A 16,325-nucleotide genomic window follows, 5' to 3' on the forward strand; every position below is an offset into this window, starting at 1 on the left:
AATATCAAGAATGACTGACAGCAGCTATCTTTTTACACTCCAACAGATGGCGCTATTGCTCCTTGGGTCCCACTAACAGCTGACTTCCATTCAATATATTGTAATCCAACACACACCATTTTAACCTATATGCACCAACTTCAACATCACTTTCTTTTTAGCCCAAATTCCACTTGTCTACAGACTTTCATGTTGAAATTGGATGCTTCAGATGGTGAGTGCTGTCAATGCAATCTGGCATACGAGCAAGGCCATAATAACATTCATTTGTGAATGAAAACTGGTCTAGAGATATAAAATGGTCAGGCCTAAGTTCAATGAACAGCAGTGTAATATTTAGGTGATTCCCCGACTTTCCCTGACATGGAGTGGACAGTATAATGGTTTGGTCTCTTTCTAGTCCAGCATGGTTTACAGTTGAGGTCACAGGGAAAAACTGACAGTTAACTTATCATGTGACCTACAACCACATTCCCCGTCTAGCGTTATGAACATGGAATGTTCAAATTACAGTGAGTTGCCTTTTTGTCCCCAAGATGTAGACAAAAAAAAAACTTAAATAACAGTGAAAGTCTCTCTCAAGTAAAACGGCTGCTCAGTGATACTGCCATTTCAGCTCGAGGGAGACGTTAATATGTAAACACAAGGTGCTTTACTACAACTTGATGTTTCTACCTTCAGCCTAGAAAGCCAAAACACAAACCCTTAGCACACTACGCAGCAACAACAATGACATGGCTATTCTGGTGCACCACCCATGCACAGTATGCTGGAGGAAAATAAGGGTGAAAACAAGAGTCACAAGGCAGGCCACAAGTATTTTTTCTTCTTGTGGTGTGGCTCGTATCACATGGGATTGAAAGGATAGCACTGGCCTTTTCCATCTTGACTTTTTCCTCTTGGTTTCTTGGCAAACAAAGTGGGCTTTGTGTTGATGTCATAATAATTTGATCATTTGCAGGGCAGGCTCTCAAGGGGTTTCCCCATGAATGTGCATATGAGAAAGGGGTATCTCCCGGCGATCAGATTAGTGTTTGGGCCACTTGTCAGTCATGTTGAGTTGTTGCTATGTAATGGTTTTTAAATGAGGCATTACTGCCTTACTGTTGATAGTGATTTGAGCTGTGAGAAAAGCTGTTAACACATATGCTGATATCATGTTAATATCATAATTGATATTAGAACAACTGAAATCACCCCAATAATGTGAACTTCACATGGCACCCATCATATTAATTTGTTTAACAAAGGTGTGACTGCATATGATGACCAAGACTGTGGTTCCTTCAATCTCTAAGGGTTAAGGGCCCTGGAGGGGACCTGCAGGCACTGAACGGGACAGACTGTCAGTCTGGCTCTTCCCCAAACAGACCCCTAGAGGGCGCTCAGCTGTCGGTATGTGAGGCGCAGAGGAGGTTGGAAGGGAGGAAGGGCGGGGAGGAAGAGAACATGAGGAGGTGAGGGCTTTTATTCAGGTAAGGTCAACCCAAGAGCCTCGGGTTTCATCTTTAAGTACTGGTTGAACCGCAGGACGGCATATCTGAGAGAAGGGACACAGATAAATGACACAATAAGATACATGACATGTTTGCAAGATGCTAAAAAAGTATTAGACTACTCAGGCACACTGTGTACTGACACATATTAATCGGCATGCTTAACATTTTGTTCTTAAACATATGGCTAAAGGCTGCAGGGCAGAGCAGACTAAGATAGCTCATGATAAAGTTTGCTTGTTGGCTACATACCCCAAGAAGTCAAAGTCGATGGTTGAGAACTTGGCCTGAATCAGAGCCCAGAGACCCCAGATGAAATGAGATGCCTTGAAACAGGGGGGAAAGCAACAGGGAGGATTAGCAGGTACTCACGACTAAATGTTAATGTCATTTATAATTGCCCAACACAGCTCGCTCAAGCATGTAATAAGCCGCCAGCAGCCCTATAGCAACAAGAACAAATAGCTGACACAGAAACACAATTTCTTCACTCGCCCATCCTCCACACTGCCCTCCTTTCCTCTTGACAGTAAACAAGGCAGCATGCAGCCCAGGGGAGAGTGCCCTGTCTCCAATGTTGTCATAAAGCGTGACTCCCTTATACAGGTGGCATCAGCAAGCGCATCACAAATATCCCTCTCAGAGCAGGTAGCGCAGGTTATAGCAAAAGTCACTCTGTGCTCTGTTTAACCCACATCACATTGTAAGTGGTCTTTGCTGGCCCAACACCTGTGGCAGCAGGGATGGAAAAAGTCTACTCATAACAAGCCCAGGCGCTCATACTCTTACAAGTGTTCGATTTTCACAGTGCAGCAGTTATGGGATGGAACCGAATGGACAGCTTAGAGCAATACTTGTCTTTGAAATCACTGTATATATATTAACGCCAACCTATATTTTAATTGTTAACTAACTTTAGCTATGATTATTTACTTTTCATCAGCCTTCACTATCTCACAGTACATCAAGTAGGCAAATAGAAAGATTAAAAGAAGTAATCGGACAATATTTTTGCATCCAAGTGCCAAAAGAAGGTCAACTCGACTTGGTTGTAGACGTTTCGCCTGTCTTGCCTCGCCAAAATGTGGACATTGTTGTCTTCAAATGAATGTCCTTTGTCCTTTAGATGTAGGTGGACTGCTGATTCCTGACATGAGTAGCTAGCTTTCCTGTACTGTGCCATGCGTTTGTGAAGGGTTTGTTTAGTTTCTCCAATGTACAGGTCTAAGCATTCCTCACTACATTCAACTGCATATACTACAGATATGCTCTGCTTATGTCTGTGTGTTTTGTCTTTGGGGTGTACCAGTTTCTGCCTCAGTGTGTTGGCAACCTCTTGGATGAGAGGTAACACATCGAAACTCAACAAAGTCCAGTTGACCAGTTTTAGCACTTGGATATAAAATGACTAAGAATCTCCACATACATAATCATGCAACACATAAATCTAGCCTCGTTTCCTGACAAATTTTAAACTTAAAATTAAAATTAAAACTCAAAATTATCCAAGCATAGATATACTTAATCAACTGTGATTAAAAAAATAAACATGTCCTAATGCTCACCAGGGCAAATCGGTTTACTTGGACGTAAAGGATCTCCACCTCTCTGTCAGTCACGTCGATGCCCTGGCCTTTGTGGTCCTTATAGGTCTCCAAGTAGGCGCGGAGCCACTGCAGCTGAAAGGCCCGCCCTGGGTAGTGGCTATAATCCACCTCATTCAGGCCTGGAACCAATAAAACACACACACACACACACAAAAGTTAAAAGACTCATATTTCTGTGGACACTGCACACATCTTTTTTAAATTTATGTGTACCAGGAAGTCTACTTACCAGCAAACTCATTGAAATGGTTCCCAATGTCGTAGGCTTGGTAATTGTACCCAGCATATTCGTAGTCAATGAACTTTACATTGCCTGGAAAGAGAAGCGGCATTGTTTAGACAGAGACACGGGCAGCAGACAAAATGATTATGTTGTGTTTTCCCTTTTGATAACTGAGAATATCAAGGCTTTTTATTTCTAACTTTCTTCCTGTCTGACTGGACTGGCTCGCGAGGTAGCCGATTGCGGGGCAAGGAGTAAGAGTTTGCATTTTGAGGGAAGTAGACTATAGAGACAGACTTTAGCAGGGGAAAAATGAAATAAGGGGAATTACAGAGAAACACATTTAGACTAGAGAGGTACACTTCTGAAAACAATTGCTGGCAAACCTTCAATAATAAGCATGCAGTTGAGAAGACAGATTCAATACATATGTTTAGAATTAAAGCTGTTAATCGAATGAGAGAATCGCTATGCCTTTTTATGTCTTTAAATTAGATATATCTAGGGACTACAAGAAAAGCAATCCAGATAGTTTGCACATCTTCATTGGGTTTGAGCAGTCCGCCCTCCAATGGTATCTTAACAGTGGATTTACGAGTAACTGAGTTATCAGCCTTTTTTCCAAGCAACCACAAAATAGGCAGCTGGGATATATTAGCAAAGATGAAAATGTGCAAAGCCTGATGCAAGACATGGAGCACATACAAACGTGAAGGGGTAAAAAGGAGTGCAGATGTCTTTTCAAAGAATGTTTTGGATACATGCAAAGAATAAATGGAAACAAAATTTAGTTAAAGTTTTGTTTTGGAGGGATGGTGAAAAAGGTAAAATGAGGAGAAAGCAGAGGGACAACGGACAGAAGATAGTGATATACAAAGTGGATTTTAGAAAAGTAAACTGTCAAAACAGATGTACAGCAACACACTCTTTATTGACTTACAGCTAACAATGTACCTGATGCTAACAGAGTAAGTGACAGCCAAGTGGAGATTGAGCTCCTGGCTACAGATTGTAAAATACGTTCTACGAAACCATGAGAGTCTCTAAGTGCCCCTGAAATATGAGTGAAGATTAAAGCCGACCATTTCCATGTAACTTTAAATCCGATGTTAAAGTACAGCGAGGAAAGGTCCAAGAATGTGTTGCTGTCCGACTTCATTTGTAGGTCTATGACTGGATTTACACCGGGCATTGAAATGTGTTTTTATATCCAGATTGTATCTAGAGGAATTTAATCTAATTACATATATTAATATGTATTAATTAGCAGCTGCAGTGTCCAGATCCTGTTAAGATCTGTCCAGCTCACATCACATCCTCCGCTCATTTGCACTATTCCAAAAGATAACAAACTAAAAATAGAGGAAGGGTAAAAGGAGATGGTAGCCATTTGTGACGCTCAAGGTTGTCTTATAATATAACCATGGGACAGAATTTGTTTTCTTGCTCATCTGATAAATCGGATTACAATCAGTCCTCAGTGCATCTTGGGTACATTTACACCTGTACTTTCATGTTTTCAAGCCATTTGCGATTGCAATCTTAATACCAAAAATGCATTTTAATGCCAGGTGTAAATAAAAAAAACAAGAGGTACCTGTGGGAAGCACAGAAAAACGTGGTTGAAGAGGTTGACCTCAAAATACAAACCCTTACGTTTACAAGCCCGATTCTTACAGTGGCATTAACACAAACAAGGGATTTTGAAGAACAATAAATTAAATTAAATGTTTTTATTTTGGCCCTAGCTAAATACTTTTCCCTTACATATGAAACATTATTTTTTTAAGGTGTTGCTTGACTACAAGAAAGACACTTTGAGGTGGGTTACCAGCCGGCGTGTAGGTCCTAGCGGGACACAACTGAACACCTCCGGGCAGTGGCTATAGCCCCCCTGTGCAGCAGATGAAAAGGTTGGGGCAAACACATCTTTCACACATGCTTACTCTCTCACTGACACAGTTGTCTTTTATCCATTCTTGCTCCCACGCACAATGGCGAAACATCAGGCCCTGCAGCCAATCTCCAATGCCTTTTCTCTCCCCCCACCTCCACCCTCACACATGCAACCTCACATCCCCTTCGCGCAACACTCCCCTTCAATGCTCCCTTCCCATTGGTCAGCTGTGAACCCAATAGCATGACAACTCTGCTGCTTCTGCAAATGAAAGAAACTTTGAGCGGCTTCCTGGCTGCTGACCTGCAGATTTTGTGGCTCTTGGGACCAAGTAAAATGAGTGCAGATTTTCTTTTCTTTGCAAACAGCTGAGTAAAGTGAGAGGGAAGAAGGAAAACTTAGTCTGTGATTGAGGCTGCAAGTTTAGACAAAAGAAAAGCAATGCAGCACTTCGTTGGCAGTGGGGTTTTTTTGTAAGTTTTAACAAAAAGTAAGAAAACTAAGAATAATAATTGAGCTTTAACCACCTCTGTTGACAGTTTTATCAATACAGGAAGTGGTGGTTTGTCTTGGCAGGGTAGCGGTTTTAACTCAGCTGCCAAAGCTGAGCAGTAGTGACAGGAAGCAGTGTTGTAGCTTTTTACTTTCTTTTCCTGCCTACTCTGTTTTCAACAAAAGACTGTAAGTGCTGGGTACTACAAGGATTACTACGACGATGGTTCAGACAGCCTGAGCGGGCACAGTCAGAAATGTAGTGATTAAGACTTAAAGCTGAAGTGCCTAGACTCCTAGTGTTCCTTCCACTGTGGTTGTCAGTTGAAAGCATTGTGTTAAAAGTGTGTGATTACAGTTGATGCACTGGAATATTGGAAAGTCCCTTTCTATCCTTGCTCTTGATAATACAACAGATGTACTGATAACCACTGTCTTGTATATTGAAGCATGAAACATGATTCTGCAAACATATGAATTTCCTGCAGAGAATTACGTGTCTGATCTATACTATACATTAACTCAACAATTTTGTAACTTGAGTCTTCTGGAAAATGCTGCATTTTTAAGGACTTGGTGTAAAGGTATGAATGCGAGCCTCACAGTGGGCGATGGCCCACTTTTACTGACACTAAATACATGTTTTCTTGCTGAAGCAGTCAGAACTTGTTTGCTATACTATAGATTCAAATGAGATTTTGCAGTTGTGCATGTCAAATCCACCCTTTCCAAATACTCCTTGTCTGTGTGCTTAGGCAAAAAGCTGTCCCTGCATTTTGGCAGAAGCATGTTTCAGCTTTGAAAAGAATTAGGCTGATGATCTTCTATATGATTGTTAATGTCAACAAATCCAATGAAATAACCTAAACCAACATGTTAGTTTGTCTTGTACTTCCCACAAACTGTGCCATTCATTCTTAAAGGGTCATATTTTATGTAAAATAAATGATGAATATCCCTTGTATGTTTGAAGGTCTTCCAGATGTCAGGGATCACCAGCAGATGTTAGCGACCACCAGCAGATGTGACGCACACATCATCAGCTGTGTACCTCGGTGGCATCCTGTTTTTTTTAATCACAAGACAACCTCAATGTATTCTTTTAATTGAAAAAAAAAAAAAAAAAAGATTATTAAATTTAATGGTTAGCAAAGGTTACTTCAACAGGAGTTAAAAGTGTGCATGTCTTCCTCGTAATGTAATAGTCACATATCACCCTGTGAAACTGTGGCTGACTGGTGAATTTGTAATAGTTTCACACAGCGCTCTTTGGCTCAGAAGAAATAGCTGTATAAAGCAATATTTGTTAGTTGAATATATTCATTGTTGGTTTTGGATGGATTTTTGGACAATTAAAAGCCTACAGAATATCATCAGACATATCCTTTCACTCAGATTGTCTGCCAAGTGAAAGATATTGGTGCTTTGAAATGGAAAATTGCAGCGTAAGGAGAAGTGACGAAAAGTAGCTTTGTATTTAAGGCATTTGAATGGCGCTCAGAGTGACTCAAAGCAAATGCAAATCATAAAAAGAAACAGTTGTAAACAGTATTGTAAGGAGCCTAGCAACAAGAAGTCAAAGGGAACTGGTGGCCAGGTAACATTGGAGGGTGATAAGTAGATACGTGGCTCCTACTGATGCCATGAACTCATCCCGATTAGCCTGAGCAGTGGGCAGACTACGTGAGGGCCCTCAGAGCCGACTGTGCGTGAGGTTTGTCTCCCTCCATTGCCTCCCCAGGGGCAGGGCGGCGCAGGGCAGCCACAGCCTCGGCTGTCATTCCTAGGGGAGAAAGGCTAGACACAAGGAGCTGTGAGAAGGGCCCCGCCCCTCGCCGCACACCGACGAGGGGGCTGACAGCTCTTAAACCCTCCCATAAACACCCACACCCCACCTCCCACATTCATAATATATACCCTATACTTTCACCACTTTGCTTTTTGTTTCTCACCCATTTCACCCCACCATTCCTCCGTTATAGTTTTCACTCAAGGACCGCTACAATTAAAGTCACTTAGTGCAAAAGTAAGCTAACAAGTTTGCCTGAGGACATGGTGCTAAAGCACCAAACACATGTGCTATCAATAAAACTGAGACTTGGTATGATGTAATGGCATTGTCTGTTGGTTTTCCTTCTTTCAGGGTTCAGCACAGAATTAGAACGACAGATCAGAAAGAAAAAAATTTGGAAAACAATGAAATCCAAATTATAAAAGGTTTAACTGAGCAACCTTTTAAAAACAACAATGGCCAGGATCTAACCATGTTTAATTACTGAAATCTGTGACAAATGCAATGTTTCAATACATCTTTGTGTTCACAAATATTACTGCGGCAAAGTTTATTGGTGGTTTATATGTGTTGTGTTTGCCTTATTTCAAATAAGAATTCCATCTGGAGCATTAGCAGAACATCAAAATGACAGGACTGTCTGACCGTTCTAATTCTATGCCTGCAGCCCGATGCAAACACTGACAATGAGAGAAGCATGTCACTAGGGTTTAGGAAGTGCACATAATGCAATCCTACCTGAGCGTAGGGACCAAATGCAGATAACACTACAACACAGTACAGCCATACATGGGATACTCACCTTCGTCCTGGTTGTAGATTATATTTTTGCAGAGCAGGTCGTTGTGGCAGAAAACTACGGGGGAGCCCAGCACCGACAAACTCTGCTGGAGCCACACCAGCTCTTCTCTGAGGCACCGGGGGCTGGGCACCTCCATGCGCAACCTGGAGGGGGCAGAGAGTTACAGAGGATGGGTTAGGATATTGAAAAGAATATAATAATGCTAAGAAAGATGAGGTAGTCAGTATGGGCAACTTAAAAGTAGAGTAGGAAATAGAAGCGAGGGCAGAGATAGAAACTGAAGGTAAGAAGTAAAACAACAAGAAAAGGAAAGAGAATATGTAATTATAAAAGGGTCAACATTGTACAAAACAGTATGTGATGGAGTAGAACAAGTAAATTACTCATAATTGCACAATCAAGCACAAAACAAAAGATTAATCAACAGAGAGTGGGTACAGATCTAGACTTTAAGTTTAATAAACCACAGTTCCCAAAAAATGCCTCACATAACACTAATCTGAGCAAAATGGGACATTTTCTGACAAGAATAAGCTTTATTAAAACAATGAGAGGGTCAACCTAAACTCTCCTTATTTCACTAATAGAAATAAAACCTGACTTTAGTTATTTAAGTAGTTATTAAGTATTATTACAGTTGTTCACCATAAAAATGACAAACTGGGTTGTGTGAGGGACATTGTTGTCCATTTCCATTTTCTTTAAACTGCCTTCATAAAAACTGACCAACGTGCGAAAACTACAAAAATATGCAAAATGTATTTTTTCTGGCTGCACACTTAAGTTTAATTCAATTACTATATTTGTCAGGTTATGCTAACATTCAGTCATACCAGACAATCACGATAAAGTTAACTATCCTTACTAGGATCTAATCAGGTGATGATGACGTAATGTGAACAATAATATTGGAAATGGAAAGAATCAGTCCTCATTTATACTTCACATATTTATTTTTTACTTCAATGTACAAGAACCCTGAGATACTGCAGGTGTCACTGTCTCACAGGTCTTCATCAGCATTTCTGTCACTATGTTAATATTTGAATGTCATCCATGGAAATAAAAACAGGTTGAAAAAGTCTGTTTGTTTTGGATTCATTTGGGCACCGCAATACCTGAAGGTAGTTGTTATTGGCAATGCAACTTTCAGTCAATCAAGACTCAATGGTGCCAAAGTGCCCAGAGCGTGTGACTGAATAAGATAATTGTGATACAGCACACGTGTCATTTGTGTACCTGTGTTCTTTCATGTCAGCGCTGACACAATCTGAAACTATGTAACCTATATATCTAAATTTCAACTGAAGCCCACTTTCATACAAACATGACACCTTAGACATTTCACGTAGCAGGATTAAAACAACACAAAGAATATGATACAAGATTTAAATTTAATAAAATAAATGACATAAATTTAATATTAAGATTAAAAGCCTTAAAAAAAACAGGTTTATTAATTTATAATTGAAAATGCCAAAAGAGCTTTCTATTCAACTGCTCCACAGTTCAGGAGAGAAGCAGTATTGAGCAATGAAAATAAAATCAACAGAGTATCTTGGTGATCTGTTTGAAACAGAACATGGAAGAAAATATCTGATATGGCAAGGTGATTTTAAGCTTTATAGACAAGTCAAAGAAAACCTTTCAAATCCATTCTGAAGGGTGCAAGTAGTCATAGCAGTGTCTTACACAGTGGGGTAATATGATCCTTTTCTTTGTTTTGGTTAAGACTAGCATATTGAGCTGAGTATGTTTCGTAGTTTTCTGTAAGACTTTAAAGTGAAAAGGGAACTACAATAATCAAAAAATCTGGTAACAAAAGGTGTGAATGAGCATTTCTCTATCGTTTAAAATGAAAAATGGGATGTTATAATGACCTTGTTAAAGAGTTAAATTAAGATCCGAGTCTAAAATCACTCTCAGATTTGTGACTTTTGTTTTAGAGTGTAGATTTCCTCTCGTCTCTTTTTGAGCTTTTTAAAGAATTCCAGTTCCTTCCACTATTAGTGTTAAAGTATTTTCCCCATCTATGTATTTTTTCAGGGAGAAATGAGAGCAAACAGAGGACGAGGGTCATTTTTGGAAAATAGAGACAAAGATGTTTTGTCATCACCATACAAATGGTAGTTGACACCCAAATAGGAGCATATATAATACAAACAAAAGTGGATCAAGAAGGCCTCTTTGAGGAATGCCCAAAAATTCTACTTTGAAATTTGGATGAAATGTAATGGACAATTAATAATGAAAAACACTTTAAGAAAACTATTTAGGCTTACATAAGAGTGATACAAGATTAAAGTTTAAGAAATTCAGAGTCATGGTGCTCACTAGCTGAAGTGGTATTTACAACCCCCTCCCCTAGTAGCTCACTGTTTAAAGAGAAAGCATCATACACTCTTACATTATCTCTTTGGAATGCAATAGTTACAGTAGTAAGCACGTTTGTCAAACCGGTTGAGATCATGAAAGGGATTCCACGCACTTCCTCAGTCATGTGTCGAACACTGATAATGAAAACTCTTGTGTTGTGCCATTGAACCTTGCGGTTGTTTAAATAATTTATGACACTGAAAACAGAGGTTGGGGGTCATAGTTCTATATGGAGGTAACTGAGAACAGATACAAGAGACAGAGTCAAATCTTCCCAAGCAAATATAATTATAACTCTTTTTTAAACAAAATTAGAGGTAAAGTATTGTAAAATGTCTAAAACAAAATACTTTTGGTTATAAAGTCCATCAGATCCATACATTGTAGGGCTTGTTTAAGTACTTGCAATCTATGTCAATGACAATATTGTTATTATTAATTTCATCCTGTCCCAATTCATATTTCAAATCACTACACTTTGGTTTTGAGAGTTGTTACTAAATTGTGTTTTGTTCTTCATTTATTAAATTTAATTGGTGGTGAATTCAGAGCTTACTACTGTTACACTTTTTTTTTATCAGTCCATATTATAGGGATATAAAACCTGCAGTGGAGTCACGTTGGAAAAGTAACCGATACAAATTTCTATGATCTTCCATATGAGCTCCAACACATTTTACTTCTCATCTTTGACTATAAAGAGAATCTGGATTAGACTTGAAGAAGTACTGAAACCTCTCTCTCTCTCTCTCTCTCTCTCTCTCTCTCTCTCTCTCTCTCTCTCTCTCTCTCTCTCTCTCTCTCTCTCTCTCTCTCTCTCTCTCTCTCTCTCTCTCTCTCTCTCTCTCTCTCTCTCTCTCTCTCTCTCTCTCTCTCTCTCTCTCTCTCTCTCTCTCTCTCTCTCGCATAATTTGCATACATATTTGTTTATTTAAGAGGGCCTTATAGGAAAGCTGCCTTCATACATTACTTCCCTGTTAGTTTGCTACAAAAGGTACTTAAAAATAATTTATCTAGGGAAGAAAATCTGTTTAAAAAATGCTAATCGGCCACATTTGTGGGCCTGATAGTTTTCAATAACCATGATACTACAGGGTCTCACCTGGCATTCCGCTCAGGGTCCTTGAAGTGCTTTGGGATGAGAGCAAAGTACTTGCCCATCTTTAGCCACATGTCAGACTGGGGCACCCAGCCATTGTGGGCATGAATGGCATGGTACTTGGCCAGCTGCCTGGCAATGAGCCTGTAAGTACAGCAAGCAAAATGGGAAAATTTGAGTTAGAGCATGAAGCGATAAGGTGGAATATGAGTCCAGGCTTCAGTCGTCATAAACTAAAAAGGTATAATCTTGTCAAGAAGTGAAAACTGAACAAGACTCAGGTTACAGAAAAAAAACCCTGTATTTGGGTCATACTTTTGTGGATTAAGGGAAGAAAGGGAAAGCAGAAATAGAAAGGATGGTGGGGGAGGAGACAAATAAATGCAGTTAAAACTCTTGAGTATATTTGTGTTTGTGTCTGTAAAGGATACGCGAGTAGACTCAGGGCGGTGACAAACCTATGCATAAAGTCATATGACTTCCCAACAATGTGTTTTACCTGAAAACAGGTTTGCTGCGAATGTGTTCAGGCTCCAGGGCGGTTCCTTGCAGAAATTCATAACACAAGCCATTATTGAAGGTACAGTAGAGGCGCGGGGCACAGCGATTTGCGTGTAGTACTCTGAAGCTTTTAATCTCATTCTCCCGGTCCACCAGCAGTTCGGTTTTGTTGCCGTAAATACGGACCAGCACCACATCCAGCATGACTGCACCCACATAGCAGCCCAGCAGCTTATTGGTTATTCCATCCGTGAAAAACTGTGTGTACAAATAGAAGAAAGAGTGAAAACAGGTGAATTGGGGGCGGGGGCGGGGGGGGGAGACAAAAAAAAAAACAACCATATTTTGTCCAGTGTTTCAACAAGTGTCACTTGAGGCCTATGGTTTGACGATAATGGGACCATCCTATGCATTTTGCTACGCAAGTACTGTGTCTGAAACCCCACATTCTTTTGAGTATTACATAAGCTCCAAGAGAGTCAGGGTCTGGCAAACAACAGGAAAAAGAGGACGACTTCATGTTGCCCTAAAAAAGTTGGGCGTGTCTGTCTCTGTTGTGAAGCCTGGGACATTTCTATATTGAGTGAGGACCCAACATACCAGCCCGAATTGTTCACTCTAGGAGGGATTGGCTGAGAACGACAGGATCGTGAGGAATTTTATTTTTTGCGTGATGAAGCAATGGCTGGCATTTTGCTGAGTTCCCACTTTGCTCCCATTGATGAGCGTAGGCAAAGGTCGCGGAGCATGTGATCGTCCTCGGTATGTTTACCAAGCAGACCACACACCCCAGTCTGTTTTGGGGAACTGAAAGTACTGAGCTTTCAGGGGATCTGACCAAGATGTGATGTCAGAGAGCTAACTAACAGTGCTTTTCTGGGTAGTAATTATCACGATAACAATCTACAAATTCAAGGAATCGAGAAACTTTAATCTTATCGGCTGAACACGTGTATTATTAAGGAAGCACAGTGTCAAATTTTGTGTGATTTAATGAATTCCATTAGATATCACTGAGCTTTAAAGAATCCTCAAAGACAATTTACAGGGGTTAAATAACAGAGAAAGCAAATATAAACTAAAAACTAACAATACAAAATGTCTGCCATAAACATTCAAAATATAAAATACACGTCAGAAATCAGTAAAATTCCCACATTAATATCAAAATATAAATAAAATACGTCATAATCATACATTTAAATATAAACACGCACCATGATCCGCCATTCAAATGACAGACACACATTAAAAGCTGTTGTGAAGAGGTGGGTTTTAACTCATGTGACATTACATGACACAGGGACTGGAAATACTGTTCCCTTTGTTCCCTTCTCAGTTTGTTATACTGTCATGTTTCTGTCTGTTTGACTGTTCATCCCAAAAGTAAACACAAACAGTCTATAGGCCTGTTATATAATATAAACATGTGGACATATAGAGTCTTTATGTTAGTAAGTGTGGGAGGTTCCCCAAGTTTTCATCAAACTCCAGAAACTCGTTAAGAATGTGGAGGGGAGGGGGTGGGGGGGGGGGTTGCAGCATGACAATGATATAAACTGACGGATCCCCCCCCTCTCTCTTAATATATCTGTGTAACCCCCTCCGGCCAACTCGCAGCATGGGTCAGTCATTCCCCCACTAACACCGACATTGCATAAGGTTTAGGTTAAGTATAGCGTCCGCGCAGAGGAAGCTGCGCCAGAAGCGTAGAGAGACTCCCACCGTCTGATCTGGGCTGACGCAGACACATTTTTTTTTTATTTTAAACACCGTAATATCTTATAGGGGATAGTTAGCTAACACCTGTTTGGAGATATCATCTGCGCATCTGATACGGCTGCTAGCTGTCCGCGACATTAGCCCCTGGAGTTCATTTCCGTAAGAATAAAGCTAACTTGAATATGGGGGCACCTTGCTAGCTTAACTTGTAGCTACGCAGGGATGAATGTTGAAGCTAGAGGCAACATGGAGGCGTGTCGCACCGGGCAGACTGGCTGTAAAACATGATCAATCAAATAAATAAAGACATTAACTGCACCTTTATTTTAACCTCCGACGGCTTCCAGCTGGGTCTCAGCTCCTTGAGGAGTGTCAGTGCTCCGGGTCTGTAGTCGCCCTCGTCAACTGTCACGTCTATTTTGGGTACAGCTGGAGCCTCGTCCGGTACGTGAATGTAGTTGGCCATGGCGCTTTCTCTGGATTGCTCGGGAGCGGAGTGGGACTCGGGCGGTGTTTGCGGTGGTGGTGTTTGAGGTGGTGTTGGTGCACACGGCGGCGGAGATGTGCGCAGTGTGTGGAGTGCGTGAGCGGCGGCGGCTGTTTAATCCTCAAGTGTTCGATGCTGCTGCTGCTGCTGGTTTGCGACAACGCCTCTCGACAAGCCACACCCACCTGGAACACCAGGTCAGCCCCGATGCATGCTGGTCGCCGGATGACTCACAGAGCACGTGTTGGTTTATTCCATCGTCGCCCACTGCCGGCAGTAGCAATTAAAATGGGTTTATGTACGTTTCCGTTAGTATTCCCTGTGCATAATATGTTTGGTCTGAGGTCAAGTTTTCTTCATTTGAGCTTTAGTGTTTTATGGTTTTAGATAATAATTAACATTTGACTATTTGCACAGCCTCCATCCAGTTACTAGATGCATACATTTCCCATACCAAGTATCCATCCAACTTTATTATTTTTACATACATTTTACATACATACTGTTTTGTCATTCCATTCTGTTCACTGTTCTTGTCCTAGTCTTGCAAAGTTAAATAAAATAGAATTGAATCAAATAACACAAGAATAGCTCTACGCCTAAAATAACATTAATTACATCCATAAAACAGACATCCAACTACAAAGAAACATTTAAATTCCTAAGACATAAAATTGCAGGTCATTTAAATGTCTGTGTGCCCTGGTGACTACAAACAAAAACCCACTTGCCAGCCTCCGCAGCCCACTATGCTGCTGACGTCACGTCCGCAACCTGTCTTGAATGAAATGAGCTTTGTGTCACGACTTTTAAATGTCGGCGAGTAAATCCACTCAGACTCCAGTTAATCCACTTCTCGGCTCTCAGACACACACAGGGGGTAATAAGTTAGTTGTAAAAATGGAAAGTTACTGATTTAGCCGCCTCTATTAGTGGTTAAGATCTGCCCTCTCTTTTATCCCTTAGTCGATTTCTGTCAGCAGTCCCTAGTCTTTTTTTAAAGGCCACATATTAGAAAAAGCCTGTACTCGCCACAAAATAAACCTAGACGTTTATTTTGAAGGCTAATGTGACTTCTGCACTCTGCACATTTGTTTCTCCCTATATGTAAAACCTGAGTTTCATAGTCATTCAGGTGAGGAAACACTCCCTCTCCTCAGGGAAAGACACAAGGCGTAGTCCCTCTAAATAAACACAAAGTGATGGATTAAAACAGGAGCAGCCAGATCAGCTTCGTTGTACATGTGAGCTCTGCTTCAGGGATCGAAACATCCTATTCCCCTCGGTGTTTTGATGATGGTGGCGGAGAGAGCCGTCAGTCCAAAAGTTAAGATAAACATTTAACTACAAAAAACATTTAACTACTATGCAGATATGGTGGAAGTGTGAAAACAGGAGTGCAGAGTGCAAAGATGCTCAAACAAATATAGATCATAAACGTACAGGTTACTCACTTTGACTTTCTGCTGCTGTAACAAGTCAATTTCACCAGTGTGGGATCAATAAAGTAGATTTGATCCTATCTTATCTTGCTTTTAGCTTGGTATACAATTCATGCCAGATCCAACTTTTTACATGCCTGTTTTAAACCAGTGCATGGGATCATTGCACCAGCTGCCCTGCCTTCTTTTCTAGTAGCAGACACCATATCCAACAGGGATTTTGAATTTGATCTCAATGCATGTGCTGCTCTGTCCAGCGTGGACTCACCCAGTAAACAATGCCCTTGCTCTCCACCCACACAGGTACACGCACACTACCCAGTGCAATCAGTCAGCCACACAGATGTTTCCTGCTGTCCACTAGTCCAGTTGAATTAAATGGAAGGTGT

The 16,325-nt window shown here is 40.7% G+C and overlaps 1 protein-coding gene across 2 annotated transcripts; it reads right to left on the reverse strand.

The window, feature by feature from the left end:
- Window positions 1-401: 401 nt before the first annotated feature.
- On the reverse strand, window positions 402-14,748 carry etnk1 (ethanolamine kinase 1). Of its 2 annotated transcripts, XM_034578938.1 has the most exons (9): window positions 12,762-12,820; window positions 12,625-12,687; window positions 12,284-12,574; window positions 11,788-11,928; window positions 8,310-8,452; window positions 3,333-3,416; window positions 3,062-3,222; window positions 1,749-1,822; window positions 402-1,540 (listed from the first exon to the last, which is right to left on the reverse strand). In XM_034578938.1, exons 1-9 carry the CDS (start codon window positions 12,803-12,805, stop codon window positions 1,468-1,470), a joined length of 1,074 nt encoding a protein of 357 aa, XP_034434829.1. In that variant the 5' UTR covers window positions 12,806-12,820; the 3' UTR covers window positions 402-1,467. The 2 variants fall into 2 exon arrangements, with proteins under 2 accessions (XP_034434829.1, XP_034434828.1); XM_034578937.1 differs by lacking the exons at window positions 12,625-12,687; window positions 12,762-12,820 and adding an exon at window positions 14,327-14,748 and having other exon boundaries at window positions 12,284-12,543.
- Window positions 14,749-16,325: the final 1,577 nt, after the last annotated feature.

The sequence above is a fragment of the Hippoglossus hippoglossus genome, chromosome 23 (genome assembly GCF_009819705.1).
Source record: "Hippoglossus hippoglossus isolate fHipHip1 chromosome 23, fHipHip1.pri, whole genome shotgun sequence".
Taxonomy (NCBI): Eukaryota; Metazoa; Chordata; class Actinopteri; order Pleuronectiformes; family Pleuronectidae; genus Hippoglossus; species Hippoglossus hippoglossus.

Bases quoted from the DNA above. Each gene is read 5' to 3' on its own strand.
- etnk1 (XM_034578937.1), bottom strand. From the start codon at position 14,473: ATGGCCAACTACATTCACGTACCGGACGAGGCTCCAGCTGTACCCAAA. The intron at 12,544-14,326 runs GTGCAGTTAATG...TTGTACACACAG, and splicing joins CGTCGGAGGTTAAAATAAAG to TTTTTCACGGATGGAATAAC. The intron at 1,823-3,061 runs GTGAGCATTAGG...CCCTGTTTCAAG, and splicing joins AAGTAAACCGATTTGCCCTG to GCATCTCATTTCATCTGGGG.